The sequence below is a fragment of the Schistocerca cancellata genome, chromosome 8 (genome assembly GCF_023864275.1).
Source record: "Schistocerca cancellata isolate TAMUIC-IGC-003103 chromosome 8, iqSchCanc2.1, whole genome shotgun sequence".
NCBI classification, from domain to species: domain Eukaryota; kingdom Metazoa; phylum Arthropoda; class Insecta; order Orthoptera; family Acrididae; genus Schistocerca; species Schistocerca cancellata.
In genome coordinates, this window is record NC_064633.1 from 435,009,899 (window position 1) to 435,029,588 (window position 19,690).

Genomic DNA, 19,690 nt, shown 5'->3' on the forward strand with positions numbered 1-19,690 from the left:
GCATCTAGAATGGTGATACTCGGAAGCACGTTAGCGAGAGACTGTCTCGATGCTCCTCTCCTACTATCTGCACGCAGGAGCCGCTTAATTGCGATTCGCTATTGATCTGAATGACCAATGAGAATGATCCTTCCAGATCATTCTCACGGCAAAACTTGCCTTAGCCAACCACTAATCAGATACTCATTACAGTTTCAGTTTCTAATATATTGTTTAATAAAATAGAACTAAATGTAAAATAGTCTTTAAATTAATAAGGAAAATTTATCCGTTTCAAACTTTCATTCTGACTGCTCTCTTACAAAAGCAAGCACACATCGACAAACGTCGTCAGCGTAGTGGTTGCAATACAATTTTCCTACGGTTCAATTTTTTAAGGTTTTACATAAAATGACATTAAGTTTTAATGTATGTCCCGCATATACTCTCTCATTCATTCCATGTATTCACACACAAAAAGAATAATAAGCAAATAATAATTTTGAATGATTTTTTATACTACATAACATAGAGTAATTAAAGTTTTCAAAAGAAAATTCCACTTAAGTGATTTTATGTATACTGTGAGCTTTGTTATGACTTCAGATGATAATAAAAGACATTTGATTATTGTTCATAACTGAGTTTTGAAACATAAGTGTGGGTTTTAGGAGATTTAAGTAATTTTCTCAATCTCCGTAACTATAACAGATAAAAACCTGGAATTTTGACAGGATCCCTTTCTTGACAACAAAAGATTGCATATCCATAATGAGATTTTCACTCTGCAGTGAAGTGTGCGTTGATATGAAACTTCCTGGCAGACTAAAACTGTGTGCTGGACCGAGACTCGAACTCGGGACCTTCGCCTTTCGCGGGCAAGCGCTCTCCCTACTGTCTGAGCTACCCAAGCACGACTCACGCCCCCTCCTCACAGCTCTACTTCCGCCAGATCCTCGTCTCCTACCTTCCAAACTTCACAGAAGCTCTCCTGCGATGCTGCAGAACTAGCACTCCTGGACGAAAGGATACTCCAGAGACTTGCGTACCAAGTTTGGACAAAATCGGATGATAATTACTATGGTTTAGTTAGATTCGTAAGAGGTATGAATTTGCGTACCGACTGAATGTTACTTGAGAACGTTCTCACGGCTGGTAGCGTCAGCTGCACTGTGAGAGTGAAGAAAAAACGTAGCCATCCTGAAGCCACCGTGCTACATGGCTGCCCGCCTTACTGCATCTAATGCTATCTCGTAATAACTTGCTACGATACACAAGGTGTTCGAAATTATCACCTAACTACAAGTAGTCAAAACTACAGGTTAAGATGGTAATATACAATACGTACAAGTATAAAGAGCGCAGAATACGAATGAGACCCCAAGAACTAAGTTACCAGGTTAGAAAGAGTATTTGGAAGTAGCATTTCCCCATCTGTTCTGTCTAAACATCGAACAAGCAAGGAATAAAATGACGAAATTTCAGTAGTGTGGTTAAAATTCAGGGTGAAAGGGTATGATGATTTGAACCGCTGTTGTCATGGCTGTCCTCAGTGGAACTGCGGAAAAAAGGGATGACCTCTTAAATGTAACGAACAGCCTAATGAGAACAAGCTCTGGACCGAGAGTAAGCCGAAGAAAGTCGAAGGTAATGAGAAGCAGAAATGAGAGTAGTGAGAAACTTAACATCGGAACTGAGGACCACGAAGTTGGTAAAATGAAAGTATTCTGCTCCCTTGGAAGCAAAATAGCACGTGACGGACGAAACAAGGACATAAAAAGGAGACTAGCACTGGCATATAGTGCATTGCTTGCCAAAAGATGTCAACTAGAATCAAACATCAATCGTAATTTCAGGAAGATGTTTCTGAGAACGTAATTTTCGAGCAGAGCGTTGTACGGAAGTGGGTCATTAACTGTGGGAAAAACGATGAACATAATTGTGCTGTATAAGGGTGTTGAAAATTAGATAGTCTGATAACATAGGAAATGAGAAGGTTCGCTGTAGTGTCGTGGAAGTGGGAAACACGTGGAAAACAGTGCCAAGAAGAGGTGAGAGGATGAAAAGATATGTTTTAAGATACTAAGAAATGTCTTCTACAGTAGTCAAAGCTGCCGCTGTTGCACGGCTGAGGACTAATCCTGAAGAGGATTGTATTAAATTATATTAAAGGGGTCCTCTTTGATAGTCTTCATTTCGGAGTAGCACTTAGTTCTAACGTCCTCAATCGAGCAAATAGGTGAATTGCCTTTGAAGTTTACCTAATCCTCTGGTAGTTTTCAGCTCGACATGGCTCGAATTAGTGCGTGACTAAACTACTATATCTCTAAGACATCTCAATACAATCGTATTAATATCACGAACAAATGTATACGACACACAAGGCCTATTTTTTGTGAGGAAACTTTTAAGGATTTTTAAATAAAACAACGTTACTAACATTCTGCGTTATTATTCTTCATATATACATATCTGCAGCTCTCTTCCTCTATTGGGCCGCGAACTGTAGAGCGTAACATGACAGTATGTAACATAGGTATGTTGGTGCGCCAAAAATGGTGTGCCATAATTGCTCCTTCAGCTTGGCAGTGCCAGGCCAGACACGACTGCTGCAATAATCTGACGTCTAGCTTTCACTGCCATAGGTCATCCACCAGATAATACCGACATGGCACCAACTCATTTTCATTTTTTTCCAAAACTTAAGAAATACTTTTGAGGAGTCACAGGAGGTGAGACTGTGACTCCGTCAGCAAAATAAAACTTTCCACATTCGTGGCATCAACAAAGTGGTCTCTCTTTAGGAGAAAAGTCATCGTTGCCAGGGTGGCTATATTGAGAAATAAATTTGTAGAAATAAAGAAGAAAGATGGAAAGTGTTAATAAACTTCTTTTATTTATGACGGTTTAAGAGTTTTCACATAAAAAATGCGAAGGCATTGCTTTTCAACACTACCTCGTACCACGATCGCTGAAAATGCCTCGTGGTCGGATCATTTATTTTGCTAACTTTATAGCAGTTTATTAGTATGACAACAACAGGTATAACTGCATTTTCCATTCATTACTTCCGGCCTGTCCTATCTACTCGTTTTGTTTGCCAAAGTACAAAGCGAGGCGACGCATCCTCTTTCGTCTTCCTGGCGACATCGACAGTTACTCACCTTGGGGAGCTCTTCAGAAATAGTCTGTGCTGGCGTGAACAGTGCTACTTAACTGATGAAAGCTGTAAAAAAACTATTAGCGAAGGACGTGTAAACAAGGTGCCTATATTTACTACCAGACCTAATTTCATCAGGTCTGAGAGTAACTACTAAATGAAGAAATATCCTTCCATAAAATATCTGTTCTGTGTTGTCAGTCTGAGTACTCAGTTGTTGATACCTAGTTCACCTTACCTCAAAGTTCCAGAAATGGTCGTTCGGCAACAAGTTCAATTTGTACTAATCTTTTAAGCCTTAACGCGCGCGAGCTCTCTTTAGAAGCAATCCGAAGTTTTGGACTCGTAACCTGAAAGAATCGCCCTTGTTATCACTTAACAACGAGTTTCTGAAGAGAAACATGATCATTAATGCTTGTGATTCCTCATCACATTTCTTACTCAGAAAGGTGATAGTTACAGCTACATAGTAATAGACGAGGAATGTAATACCCTCCGAAATAAAGGTTCAGTTCTCATTCAAAAACTCGAAATTTCCGTGGACTTTATTCACGTCTGTAAAGAAACATTTAGCTTGTTAATCTAGTTCTTCATAAAACAATAACTACAGAAGGTCCACAAAAATGTTTAGGACTCTGCGACCTCTCAGCTCGGGGGCTGACCACAGACCCCTCAAAACCAGCGCACTAAATACCTGTCCACTACCAAATTACGTGAAAGATGTTTTCTATAATTGACTGAAAACGTAGTGGCCGTTCAGCTTCCAATTTCAGCTTTACTCTCCCTCTTAGGACCTGTCCCAGTTCCAAAAACAATTTTTCAAGAAAATTTATTGTACCGTCTTAGTTGAAAACGTTTAATTAGATTCCATGTACCGTCTTAGTTGAAAACGTTTAATTAGATTCCATGTTTCGATCGCTCAGGATCATCTTCAGATCTAAACATGTACTTCAGGAACCCAGCTTGTTTACTCGGAACGACATATCACAGTACTATGATTCACGACACGTTTTAAATTCTTATTTCGCACCATGATTATGTAGCTCTGTCCCTTGAAAACGCTAAAGACTAAGACTTATAGCTTTCCCCACTCGCTAAAAATCACAAAAAATTAATAGATTTGTAACCTAAAAATCTGCAATCATCTAGGTTATTTCCTCATATGCTTCAAATTGTATCATTTATATTTGTAATTATTTAATTTTATCTTAGCTCCATCTTACGTTTAATTCTTCAGATATTGTAAATATTGTAATGTGGCATAAATCGTTTTGAGTGTACAACACACAAGCATTAAAAAGTATTGGTTGGGTTTTTTAAAAAAGCTCTGTGGTTTACCAGTCAGCTTCAGGTAATACAGAAAAGCAAATGAACAGTGATGAAATGAAGGTAAATTTAGTGAACACTCACATTTAAAGGAAGCTGAAAAGAGTGTTCGTTACAGCATCTCAAAAAAAAAATACTTACGTCTAGTAAAACTCGGAGCCATGACAATAAAAGTAAGAAAGAAATGTGGATGGATTTTCAGAAAGATGATAAGAAATATTTAATAGGATAAATAAATGCAAGGAAAGCAATAAATCAAATGACGTACGTCCCTACTGGACTGACTGAGGAGTTCGATATTACCTGGTTTCGATTGCTATCTACAGATTAGTTAGACAATATTTCCCTCTCTAGGTGCGTGCTTTTCCACAGGCAACAGTACACCCAGAACATCGCTCAAGGGTTACATGAAGAAACACAGCTGCAGACCAAAAAAGGTTGAATTTCTTCAACTAATTTATTAGAAACCTTTCAAATGGATAAATTTAGGGGTCAGAAGACCTACACAAGAGTCACTCAGTTTGTAAATATAAGTGTGCCACAAGGCTTATGGTCATTTTAGTCGCCTAATAACACTGGAGTAAAACGTCAAAACTGGTATATTTTAGGGCTTCTCGACGACAAATAAAGTATCTCAAGATGGTATGGTGTTTTTACAAAATGCATCAGTTATAACTGATAACAGCGACTGTTACCAACTTGTCTTGAAACTTTGCAAAACAGAAACAATAGGCACCGTGTATCCATGTACTACCTGCCATTTCACATATCAGTTTGTTATACTCGTATGATACCTGGAACATATTGAACGGCGACTATGGCCATCTGGTATTGAAACTTGCAATACAGAAACATCGCCCTGCCACTTCGACGATTAGTCGGTTATACACTGAGGAGCCAAAGGAACTGGTACACCTGAATAAAATCGTGTAAGGCCCCCGCGAGCACGCAGAAGTGCCGCAACACGACGTGGCATGGACTCGGCTAATGTCCGAAGTAGTGATGGAGGGAACTGACACCATGAATCCTGCATGGCTGCCCATATATACGTAACAGTAGAAGGGGATGGGGATCTTTTCTGAACAGCAGCTTGCAAGGCATCCCAAATATGCTTAATAATGTTCATTTCTGGGTAGTTTGGTGGCCAGCGGAAGCGTTTAAACTCAGAAGAGTGTTCCAGAAGCAACTCTGTATCAATTCTGGTCGTGTGGGGGCGTCGTATTGTCCTGCTGGTATTGTCCGACTCCATCGGAATGCACAATGGACATGGATGGATGCAGGTCATCAGACAGGATTTATGTGTCACTTATCAGAGTCGTATCTACACGTATCAGGTGTCCCATATCACTCCAACTGCACACAGCCCACCATTACAAAGCCTCCACCGGCTTGTGCAATCCGCTGCTGACATGCAGGGTCCATGGATTCATGAGATTGACTCCATAGCCGTACACGTCAGTCCGTTCGATACAATTTGAAACGAGACTCGTCCGACCAGGCAACATGTTTCCACTCATCAACAGTCCAATGTCGATGTTGAAGAACCCAGGCGAGGCGTAAAGCTTTGTGTCGTACAGTCATCAAGGGTACACGAGTGAGCTTTCTGCTCCGTAAGCCCACATAGATGTTTCGTTGAATGGTTCGCAAAAAGACACTTTTTGATGGCCCAACATTGAAACTTGCAGCAGGTTTAAGTGTTGCACATATGTCACGTTGAACGATTCTCTTCAGTCGTCGTTGGAGCAATTCTTCGGCAGCAGACATGTCAGGGATTTGATATTTACCGTACTCCTGATATTCACTGTACACTGGGGAAATAGTCGTACGGGAAAATCCCCACTTTATCGCTACCTCGGAGATGCTGTGTCCCATCGCTCGTCCGCCGACTATAACACGACGTTTAAACTTATTTACATCTTTATAATCTGCCACTGTATCAGCCGTAACCGAACGAACATCTGCGCCGGACACTTGTCTTATATAGGAGTTGCCGACCGCTGCGCCGTATTCTGAATGTTTAAATAACTCTATATTTGAATACGCATGCCTGTACCAGTTTCTGTGGCGCTTCAGTGTATGTTGACTTAAACGCCTTTCAAAACCTGCTCCCCCAACCATTTTGCTGCTTTAGAAGATAATGTTCTTCACGCCATTGAAAGCTGCACATCCTGTTCGGAGAGAATGGCTCTAATCACGAGTCTCAGATCTTCCAGCTATATTCTCAACTTCAGCACACAGATCGAACCTTGAGATGATGGTTGGATACACAAATCAGTTAGTCCACATGGATCATGATTAGTGTCAACCATATCGCCCTCGAACCAGTAATTTTCTGTTATTGGTCACTGTCGTAACAAGACATAATAGTGAAATCTCAACAAAGATGGCAAGTAGCTCTCCAACTTTAGTTTCCAGGTGTGACAATAATTTTCTTAATTAAATTTTTGAGTAGAGTTTGATAACAGAGGAAACGAACTTTTCAAAATATGATCCTAATAACGCCTATCCTAAAGGTCTATTCACGTTTACCAGCTGGAATCAAAAGCATCTTCCAGAGACGATCCCAGTTCGGCATTGAACAAATTGTACAGCCTACGTTTCTCCATATTATGTGAAAAGCCAACACAGTGAAGCCTTGACAGGCTTACCGTGCTGAAAATTTCTTTAAAGGAATGTGATATATTTTGATTCATTATATCATCTGTAAATAAATATGGGGAAACGACTGAATGTAATAAACAGGTACCGTGACAGTATGAATACAGTCATACTGCTCATTGTTATAGAATACCGTAAAATGAAGTGACTTTGAACATTAAAGAAAATTGCAAAAGTACACCAACACTACATACGTATCTGATGACGAACTTTTCTCAAGACTACTCAGGATATCACAGACTATGGAAAACATATTAAATATTTTTGTATCGTCTATTCTTTTCTACTTTTTTTCATATTGTCAGTCTTAAAAGTCAAACAATGGTCGACATCACTTCGAACATGGATTTGTTACTTCAATTGCTGGAAGTTGATATCCTGTTAATCAACGACAACGCACTCACAAGCAAGAACGTATTTTCTTGTGCATTGAAGCAGTTTTTAAAGGATTATATCAACATGTTTAACTTACTATTGTTTCTTAGATCTTTAGAGAGTACAAAAATTGGTTCTCATCTTTAGGACAAAATTCTTAATATTATAGAAACAACATTTATTCTTCATTAACAGTAAGAACTGTTTGTCTGCCAGGTATTTTTTCCAAAATTTTACTTATAATTTCGTTACGCAGTAACCCTCTTCGCAATTTAAAAGTTTGTGAGGCCTTTGTTAGTGACACATCTTCTTCAAGAATTAATTTTGGGCCGATTTCAAGGTTGGCTGTCGATCATTTTTCATAAGCTACAGAACCAGGTGGCTCACCTACTCTTTCACAAATCTACAAAAATGAGACAATAAATGTTACCTATTATTAGTTATTAAAATATACCATAATTATATACCAATTGATAAATAAGTACATAAGTGTTATTAAACCAACCTGTTGAAATAACAAGATTGGGACAACAACGCATACCACATGTAATAATCTTCCATAACTGATCAGTTGATCTATAAGAGAGAACAGATACTGGGAGGATACCAATGTTAAAAATTGTCTCAGGAAAGCGGACCTTTCCGTCCCATTTAATTACTACAAGAACGAACACATTAAATTTCTAAGGCTTTCAGTACATTTAAATTTAGATATGTACAGTGTATTAAAATGCTGATATACGATTTTTGAACCTGAATGCTTCATATTATGCAGATATCTGCGGGGATCCAAATAATTATGGCTTGGGAATTTTGGTAGAAGGGATGATATCATTTTGACAGCTACATAATTTACAAGAATGTATTGCTCGTTAATTGGAAACCTTATAATGGTAATTTGTTATCCGACACCAGAGGGCAACAGTGAATTTAATCATTTAATATCCACTCACCGTTCAAAGGCAACTCATATTAGGCTACTGCTTTGTAATGCGCACATTTATATAAAACTTTATAGTAGCATATTTTTTAAATCTGATACATTCCTGACATTTGTAGCAACTTCTATCATTCCGACCTGGACCACGAAGTTTGGGTAGGGGCCCTAAAATTTCCACTGTCAGGATCTAAAGCCTGTCATCAACAGGATCACAGCTTTAATTATAGAAATTATTGTTTTCAAATTTGTGTCATTGAAGTCGAATTATTATCTAATCACGCTCATTACTTTGTCGGGATATCATTAACCAACAACAGTGCTGGGACTCTTTAGTCAACGATTTTCCCGCGGTTATGCCAGATCGCGCAGAAACACATGTAATTAAATTACAAAGAACGAATTAAAAAGAAAAAGACTAAAAATCCACACTCCAATGCGCTAATGCATCTCCTGAGTACTTCAAATTTTACGTTTGCGTGTGCTGTGTTACGATAGCAACGAGAAAAGTTCTCATCGTGACGATGGAATGTGGTTCTGTGTCCTATGTGGACCTTGTTTCCTACGCAGTCTTCTTTTGAAGTACATAAATTTCAACCTTTCTCGAAAAAGAGTAGTTTACATCCCGGAAGCATGATTCTGGAGGGTATGCACAACAAGCTTCTGCGATTAAAACATCGACTTCATTGGAGTCACACTATGCTCTCTGCACAAGTTAATTTAATTGTTGAAATAGTTGGAAGTCGGAAGTTGTGAAATCTCATGAACTGTATTATTGTACAGGGGCTTCCTTCATCATGTCGTCCAATTTTCTCATTCCTAATCAACCTTTCTAGAAGTGTTCACTGCCTTGATAAACGATAACGTTCTTTGTTAACAATACTGGCGTCCAGTCACATACTTCTTATTGCAGCTGATTCAGAAAACTCTCTTGGTATTCACCAGTTACAGGTTAAGCCTTTACATTGTAATAAATAAACTCCACGACGAATAACAACTGCTTTGATATCTTTTATTCTGCTTCACCTGCTTCCCAAACCTGCTTCGATTGCTTTCTTCGTTCCTGACACGAAATATTGGCCCGACGATGTATCTACGAGAATGAATTGACTATATAGTCTGTTACACTAATTTTAATATTGATCATACATCGTACTGTTCATCATCATTCAATAAATGTGGCACCAAACTAACACAAAACTTCCTCATATCTGGTCATTCATCTTCATTGCGTTATAACCCATGAAAATTATATTGCTAAAGATACATTTAATCACCAGTCATCCAACACCGTGCCGCGCACTTTATTGATGTTTTCGCAAGTGGTTGCAAATGTATGATACTTTTCACGAGGACCAACTCAGGCTGGACTCACATTCGGGAGGACGACGGTTCAATCCCGCGTCCGGCCATCCTGATTTAGGTTTTCCGTGATTTCCCTAAATCACTCCAGGCAAATGCCGGGATGGTTCCTCTGAAAGGGCACGGCCGACTTCCTTCCCCATCCTTCCCTAATTCGATGAGACCGATGACCACGCTGTCTGGTCTCCTTCCCCAAACAACCAACCAACCAACCAACTCAGGACGAAACTCCATCACCTTTCAGTTCATCTACCATTCCTTTACTGCTGAAACTGTGTAAACCGTTCACCTTATTTCTCAACGAATTTCAGGGAACCAAGGAGAACAAAAGATGCTATGATTGCACGATAGTTCGGACCATCCATTCGCACGTGCAATACGACCACTTTAAAATGTCGGAAACACTAAATAGTTCTTCAGATAAACTTCCACTCGACTTCAGTTGAAGTATAGGACCTATAGACAGTAATCAATTCGTATTTAACTTGCATAACTCACCATGGCAACATTGTCTCTTTGCTACGTTATAATTATGTGTATATGTATCTCTGTTTAAAAAGATACTGGTTTGTTTTTCAGACGCAACGACAGTAACTCCGACGCAAAGTACAACCGTGTCAGAGTTGCCAACAACGACTACACAGTTTACACCATCTCAAACCGAAGTGCCAACTGAAGTACCAACCGAAACGGAGAACAACGAAGCAAATGAATTTATAGGAAACGAGGAAACAGGTATGAAAGAATTCTGAATTTTTATGTGCTACTTCCTCATATGTAACGAGTACCGGTCAACTATTAAACTCCACAGGAAATTCTTCGTGAAAATGTTAGATGGGAATAGCAGCTGGGACTACAAATAAATTTGGCATTACGGGAGCTATATTTCCTACGTCAAACACGAACGTACTGGATTTAGCTAAGAGGCTGCGGCGCCATAGCAACAAAACCGAATCTACAGACGTCGGGACGTCGATGTCCACCCTTGATAATCCAAACTTGTAGGTCGAATTTTCGCTGACATTTACCACGAATTTTCAGATGTGCATTGATGATAAAGCAGAAGGTAACACTATTGCTATTTACTGAGTATACTTCAGACGGTCCGTCTTCCCATTCCGTAGTATGGTTAGAACCGAGGCAGTATCGGGAGGCAGGAGTAGTGTAGCGTTGTCCTGCTGAAAGTGACTACTTGCATGTACATTCACGAACAGTGGAAGAAATCTTGATTAATATTTTGTGGTCTTTTAATTTCTCGTAGAGCAGGGCACAAAGGTCAGTGTAAGGCTGTGTTTACACAAGCCTCGGGCAGTTCACATATGTGACGGTAAAAGCGTTGCTGACATCAACACAATGAATAATCACTCAAGACAAGTGATAACGCTGACTGTTGCACATACTTTCGTGAGTGGATACTTCACTCTAGCTCTACCAAGACGTAGGCCATATGTTCGCACGTTACATAACAGTCAAACACAAACGCTGATTAAGTTTTCACTACACCGTATTTCCATACTATGACCGTGTGCATATGAGCAGAACTTTAAACTATAGACAACATACAACACATATCGCTCCGAAACTTCGGATGCGGTGCATAGTTGTGTAAAATACTTTGTAGAACAATAAAGGGACCCCTTTTCACTACGATTACCACCTATGAGTGAGGTGCAGTCTGCTGCAGAATACAGTGCCCCATTGTGGCTCAATAATGTTCAAGTAAACAAGGTCGAATATATGAGGAAAACATTGTTTTGTACGGAGTGCCCTCCTGGTTATTGCTGTAGCAAACACAACGAGGAAGAAAGACGGAGCAAGGCTGTAGACTTTTGAGATGTGTACTTTCTGGGGAACAGAATGTATAAGCTGGGCGTATTCGGTGAAAACAGAACAAATGCTATGAAGAGTTAAACTTCAGAAAGAATTCCTCAGCGTTGTAAAGAGATGTAAAATGAACGGGATAGGACGTAAATCAACAAAGAAGGTGCGGACAAAAAGTCCTAAGGTTGTGTATAGGAAGGGAGATGAACCGAAAGATGAAGAGATTTCTGGTCACGGACAACGCGCTTGATGGCAGCACATACTGCATCCTTGAGAAGAAAGTGGTGGAAAGGCTGAAATGGAGACGCCTGCCTGCTAACACAACAGTATCTTGATGATGACGACGGAACAAGTGAAAATATAACTAAAACGTACGAAGCGGATAGTACTTGAAACTAAGATGTCTTCCTATGCCTGTTGGCTCCTGGAAGTTACCTGTATTCATTCATTCGCAATACGGTGGAGGAAATAAACTAAAGTGCAAGGGTGGCATATCTACCTAATATTCTGTCGGTACTCTGAGGAACATACACATATTAAAATTTTAATACCCCGTGTAGGTGTTCCAGAATTAAATTGAATTACAATTCATTTGCTTGTTCACGAGTTTTTACGCCATCCTTAGACAACTCAAGACCAAGCAGACAGCGCACACAACATTAACGATAGTTTGTGGTTGTACAAAGCTTGGTGTCCTAAAGGTGTATGACCTTTAAGGACTATACATCAATACGGAAACAAGCATTATGAATTACACAGAGATGTTATAAATATATAATTATTACATTGCTACATTTTACGTAAAGACTGAAAGTACATAAGAATGTGCAGTCCAAACCACCCAACACAAGTGAATACTGACACATACTGCTATGTTATACTGACAAAATAACTGGTGAATGTGGAGGACAAGTAAATGGGGTAGTGGAAGTCGGCAGGAGACGTGGCGAACTGTTATACTGTTTACGATTGGATTGGATTGTTTGGGGGAGAGAGACCAAAAAGTGAGGTCATGGGTCTCATCGGATTAGGGAAGGACAGAGAAGGAAGACGGACGTGCCCTTTCAAAGGAACGATACCGGTATTTGCCTGGAGCGATTTAGGGAAATAACGGATAACGTAAATCAGGATGGCCCGACGCGGGATTCTATCGTCGTTCTCCCGAATGCGAGTCCAGTGTGCTAGCCACTGCGCCACCTCGCTCGGTGCTGTTTACAACAAGCGCATTATCTTACGATCAGTAAAATGTTAATTGGCTGCTGCTACAGCAGCAACTATCAATAAAAGATTGTATCTGATGACTGCGGATTTAGTCAGGATTAGTGAGTAATGGTTATTGATAGCCACAATTTCAAGTAATGTGAGTTTTCTGCCTTTATTATCTCTATGGAGAAACCAACATTTGATACCCTAAGAAAGAGATTCGCTCACAGCACGTTCAGAAACAGTGGAATTTTTCATTTTCGGCCTCCCACTTCTTTCACGTTCAATCAGCGTACTAGTTACAGCCGTGCCTGATTGATCTACGTATAATTTGCTACATGAATCCTGAAAATCCTATAAATTTCACTCTAACTTATTCTAAAGGTGGGTTATTATCTTTACTGTTGAACGGAATATGGGTAAGTCTGCACATAGTGTAGAAAGATGGTGTATATTTCCTGGATTTTAGTTTGCTGGCAATAACTATGATGTCCAATCTAGGTAGATTATTTGAGTCTTGTTTATCGTCTGTGTGATTTAGTGTCTTCTGCGGAGAATACACGGTTGCTGTTGTCCTCTGTCTCTCTTTTCTAGTATGTTACAAATTAAGGGTAGACCTATAATCATCGCTCTAAGCAATTCCTTCAATTACTTTTAATTTATTTTCGAAGTAATTCTTTGATTCATAGTAGAAAACAGTTCGTATTTTTCGAAACGTATAGTTTGCGCTGCAGAGCCTCTCTTTACTACAACTCCATTAAACTGCTTCGAGATAATTTTACACTGTCCAGTCACATTAATGTGACCACTTTTCAAAAGCCTGAACTGCCGCATTTTGCGGTGTTGACTGCTGCAAGACGTGCAGGAAGACAGTCATTGTCGTTCTTAAATATATCAGCAGGGATGTGGAGCCATACCGACTCTTATTGCTGAGGCCAGCTGCGCTAATTCTCTCTCGACTGAGGATCCTTGGCGGGAACAGCCCACTTGTGGTGATCCCACAGATTCCTGATTAAGTTTAAATACGGGGAGTATAGCGGTCAGGCGAGTACACTGAACTCGACCTGGTGCTTTTAGAAACACGCCTGCACACTGCGAGGCGTGTCATACATTACATTGTCCTACTGGTAGATGCCATCGTGCTGAGGAAAATAGACTGCGTTTAGGGACGATCATGATCCGCAAGGATACATGCATACTTCTGTTGATCCAATGTGCCTTCGAAAATAACGAGATCACCCTGGGAACGCCGCGGAAACGTTCCCCAAACCATAACGCTCCCTCCTCCGACTTGGATGCTTCCGACAATTGTTGCAGGGGTTTTCTTTCAGACGTTTCACCCCGATGGAGGAGAAAATGTGATTCTTCTGAGAAAAAAAATAAAAAAAGACCTGTTGCCACTCAGTGGACGACCATTTCCGGTACTAGCGTGCAAATTCCTGTCTTCGTCGACGATGAACCGCAGTCAGCAGGGGTGCAAGAACAACCATCTGCAGAGTCCCATATGCAGTAACGTTCGCTAAACGCTCGTAACCCCTCGGTTCATCTGAGAGGAATGTTTCTCAACAGCTACACCTCTATTCATTTGTATACATCTTGGCAGCCGTCGATCATCGCTGATATCTATTTCCCATGGTGCACCAGCGTTGCGTAGACGCCAGTGCTACTTTCACTATAGTGAGACGTGAACAGTTTACAAACTTAGCCGTTTAGGAAATGCTTCCACCTTTGGCCCTGAGACTAATGATTATGCCCTTTGCGACGTTAGATTAATCGCTCCGTTTCCGTACTACAACGACGGCTGCAATGTTTTCCAATGCTTTCCGCATCCCCCCCCCCCCCCCCTCAGACACATAATATGTACCTTCCTCTGCTGGTGCTGCCAACCTTACACAAAAGAAAAAAGCTATCCAACACTCTGAAGTCGTATATACAGCTATATAGTTCATGGAAACTGCTTCTTCATTCGTGCCATTTGTAATTTATATCATTTTATGTCTTCTACAAATGTTATACCTTGTTTCGTAACTACTCTTTGTACTTTACCTACATGACTGTAAGTGACTTTCTACGTAGATGATGATACTAAGATTCCTCGTTTTCAATTTATAATTTGCGTTTTATCCTATAAATTATCAATGCATATAATAATTATTAAAATTTCAGATTCAACGCCAGAACTGTTACCAGAAACCGAATCACCCTCTGTATCGTCACTGACACCGGCGCCAGCATCAGACAACTTGCAAGAAATTTCACCAGCATCTGTCACAAAACCGCCGCCATCAAAGCCGGTAACACCATATCCACATGCTCTTCTTGAAGCAGCTATTGCTGGAGTCCTCGAACTACTCTTAAAGCAACGAGGTATGTATAGCAACCATTTCATCAAACGAAGCAAATATGACAGAAAACCAGATTTTCGCAATAGTTATTCAAATTTAAGTGATTGCTACCAACATTGCTCATATTGTTCACACTATCACAATACATCTGACATTCAACAAATTCCTACCCACCGGCCAACTAAGCAAGCTCTTTATCTATTGTGTAATAACAGAAATCGACATTCAAAGTGAATTACTGGAAACTTTTTTTTGGGTCATGGGTCATCAATCTCGTCTTCCAATCTCTTCATCTCAGAGTAGCATTTGCAACCTACGTCCTCAATTATTTGCTGGATGTATTCTAATCTCTGTCTTCCTTTACAGTTTTTACCCTTTACATCTCCCACTAGTACCATGTAAGTCATTCCCTCATGTCTTAACAGATGTCCTATCATCCTGTCTCTTCTCCTAACCATTGTTTTCCCCATATTCCTTTCCTCCCCAATTCTGCGCAGAACCTCATCATTCCTTACCTTATCAGTCCACCTAATTTTCAACATTTGTCTGTAACACCACATCTCAAATGCTTCGATTAACTCCTTTTCCAATTTTCCCGCAGAACATGTTTCACTACCATACATCGCTGTACTCCAGACATAGGTTCTCAGAATTTTCTTCCTCTAATTGAGGTCTACGTTTGATACTAGTAGACTCCTCTTGGCTAGGAATAGCCTTTCTGCCAGTGCTAGTCTGAATATGATGTTCTCCTTGCTCCGTCCGTCAATGGTTATTTTACTGCCAAGGTAGGTCAATTCCTTAACTTCCTCTACTTCATGACCATCAATCTTGATGTTAAGTTTCTCGATATTCTCATTTCTACTACTTCTCATTACCTTCGTGTTTCTTCGATTTACTCTCAATCCATTCTGTGTACTCATTAGACTGTTCATTCCGTTCAGCAGATCAAGTAATTATTCTTCACTTTCACTCAAGACAGTAACGTCATCAGCGAATCGTAGCATTGATATCCTTTCACTTTGAATTTTAATTCCTGTCCTGACGCTTTCTTTTATTTCCCTCATGGCTTCTTCGATGTACAAATTGAACAGTAGGAGTGGAAGGCTACATCCTTGTATTGCACTCTTCTCAATACTAACACTTAGTTATTGATCATCCACTCTTGTTATTCCCTCTTGGCTGTTGTACATAATGTATATGGCCCGTCTCTCCCTATAGCTTACCCCTATTTTTTTCCGAATTTCGAACATCTTCCACCATTTCACACTGTCGAACGCTTTTTCTAGGTCGACAAATCCTATGAACGTGTCTTGAGTTGTCTTTAGTCTTGCTTCCATTATCAGTCAGACTCCCTCGTGCTTTTTTTTTACCTAAAGGTAAACTGATCATCATCTAGCGCGTAATCAATTTTCTTTGCATTCTTCTGTATATCATTATTGTAAGCAACTTGGATGCGATAGCTGTGAAGCTGACTGAGCGATATTTCTCGCACTTGTCAGCTCTTGACGTCTTCGGAAATGTGTGGATAATGCTTTTCAGAAAGTCAGATTGTATGTCTCCCAACTCATACATTCAGCATGGATTTCAATGTATTCTTTCCTCCTATCGGCTCTCTCCTTTTCATTTAGCAGTAGAATTCGCGTTGCACTCTTAATGTTACAACCCTTGCTTTTAATATCACCGAAAGCTGTTTTGACTGTGCTGTATGCCTTACTCTGTACTGATGACAATCATTCCTTTCTCAATTTCTTCACATTTTTCATACAGCCATGTTGTCTTAGCTTTCCTGCACTATTTATTTCATTCCTCAGTGACTTGTATTTCAGTACTCCTATGTTTGCCGCAAGATTTTTGTACTTCCTCCTTTGATCGATCAACTGAAGTATTTCTTCTGTTACCCATAGTTTCTTCGCAGTTACCTTCTTTCTACCTATGTGTTTCTTTGCAACTTCGGTGATGGCCCTTTTTAGAGATGTCCATTCCTCTTCAACTATACTGCCTACTGAGCTATTCCTTATCTCTGTATCTATATCCTTAGAGAACTTTACGCGTATCTCGTCATTCCTTCGTACTTCCGTATCCCACTTCTTTTGATTGATTCTTACTGACAAATTTCTTAAGCCTCGGCCTACTCTTCATTACTATTACATTGTGATCTGAGTCAATATCTGCTCCAGGGTGCGTCTTACAATTCAGTATCTGATTTCGGAATCTCTGTCAGACCATGATGTAATCTAACTGAAATCTTCCCGTGTAAACAGACCAACCGGCGTTTTCGGCGTTTTCCAAGTATTTATCCTCCACTTGTGATTCTTGAACAGGGTATTCACTCTTACTAGCTGAAATTAATTACGGAATTCAATTCGCATTTCTCTTCTCTCATCCACGACCTAAGTCCATATCCTCCTGCAGACTTTTCTTCTCCTCCTTCCCCTACAATTGCATTCCAGTCTCCAATGACTATTAGATTTTTATCTCTCTTACGTACAGTATTACCCTTTCAAAACCCACATATTCTTTATCTACCTCTTCATTTTCTGCTTGCGACGTCGGCATGTATACCTAAACTATCGTTGTTGGCAATGGTCTGCTGTCAGTTCTGATAAGAACAACCATATTACTTTAAAGTTCACAGTAAGACACTCTCTGGCCTGCCTTCCTATTCATAAAGAATCCTACTCACTTTGTACCACTTTCTACTGCTGTTGATATTACCCTATTCTCATCTGACAAGAAATCCTTGTCTTCTTTCCATTTCACTTCACTGACCCATACTATATCTTTACATGTCCATTTTTAGATTTTTTTTTTGCTTCCCTACCACTTTCAAGCATCTGACATTCCACGCCCCGACTCGTATAACGTTACCGTTCCGTCGATTATTCAATCTTTTACTCATGGTAACCTCCCCATTGGCAGTCCCCTCCCGGAGACCAGAATGGGGGACTATTCTGGAATATTTTGCCATGGAGAGATCATCATGACACTTCTTCAATTACAGGCCAGATGTCCTGCGGATACTCGTTACGTGTCTGTAACGCAGTGGTTTCCGTTGCCTTCTGCATCCTCATACCGTTGATCACTACTTCCCCTAGGACAAGAGAGTGCCCTGATCCTCCGTCCGCTCCTCCGCCTTCTTTGACAAAGCCGTTGGCAGAACGAGGGTGACATCTTATGCCGGAAGTCTTCGGCCGCCAATGCTGGCTGGATCCGAACCGGGGACCGAGGACGTTTTGCTTATTAAATCAAAGACGCTACCTCTAGACCATGGGTACGTGGCGGAAACATGTTTGGAGAAGTTTTATTTCCAGGTAATAAAACAGTTATACCCTTCGTACACCTTCTTAATAAGTAGTCAGCACGATTTTGAGAGTAGTGGCTTTCATTTGTAAATTATTATTTCTTGTTTGGATGCACAATACAGCTGTGTTTCTGTTGTACAGGTTTCGTTTCAATTTTAAAAATGTATCAGTAACATCAAAAAAATGTTTGAGTAGCTAAAACCCTTCAGATTATCTCACAAGGAATTGCTCTGGAACGCTGTCCAACTGGGAGTTGCTCTGGACTGTACGCTTCTATATAACACACACTGTCTAAATATGACTCAGAAAGTGTCTGCCATAATCAACATAGGGCGGAAATATACAGGTACCAAAGGCGGAGCGCATCCATGCCCTGTGAACTACACGCGCGAGTGACGTGTTACTCCATTGATGAATGTTTATGTTCGTCATGGCACAAGTCCAGCCATGACAGGAACATATATGTCACATTTAATGAGGCCTGTCGCATTATCACGGGTTGTTTAAAACTTACACACCTAAAGAAACTCCAGTGTCTTTCTGGCATAGCCCCTCCTATAGTGGGACGCGTGATATCTGCCAAATGCAGGAAAAACAAGGCCATGATAATTTATTATTTTTTTATTACTTTGTTACATGATCTTGGCGTCCGACTGAACCTAATTATCTGCATCCTTCAACTTAGTAATCAGATATACACCGTTAATGACATCTTCATTTCCATGTCACTGTGAAGAATCTGTCAGAGGGAAAATGTCACTCAAATCAATTCTGTTTAAAGGCACTGTTATTTTGGTAGAAAGGAACTGTTCAGTCATTAAGTCATAAAATTTTAAATTTAATCGATTCCTACTTGAATCCTTATATAATTGCGTCTGTTGGTCCTGTTTAACCATTCAGTATATAGACTATTTTCATATTTGATTGAGATGATCAAGGCGACAAGATAGGAGACAGGAGCCATAGCCGGCCGGATTGTGGCCGAGCGGTTCTGGGCGCTTCAGTCTGGAACCGTTCGACCGCTACGGTCGCAGGTTCGAATACTGCCTCGGGCATGGATGTGTATGATGTCCTTAGGTTAGTTAGGTTTAAGTAGTTCTAAGTTCTAGGGGACTGATGACCTCAGCTGTTAAGTCCCATAGTGCTCAGAGCCATTTGATCATTTGAACAGGAGCCATACACGATTTTCTTCCGGTAAAACTGCATGCGGGCTATAAATATC

At 40.2% G+C, this 19,690-nt stretch overlaps 1 protein-coding gene across 1 annotated transcript in view; it reads left to right on the forward strand.

The window, feature by feature from the left end:
* The window catches only part of LOC126095615 (mucin-5AC-like), a 161,988-nt gene that overhangs the window by 94,638 nt on the left and 47,660 nt on the right, over positions 1-19,690 (forward strand). The window contains exon 9 of the mRNA XM_049910383.1: positions 14,988-15,188. Coding sequence (XP_049766340.1) covers positions 14,988-15,188 — 201 coding nt within the window. The remainder of the gene's footprint in view (positions 1-14,987; positions 15,189-19,690) is intronic.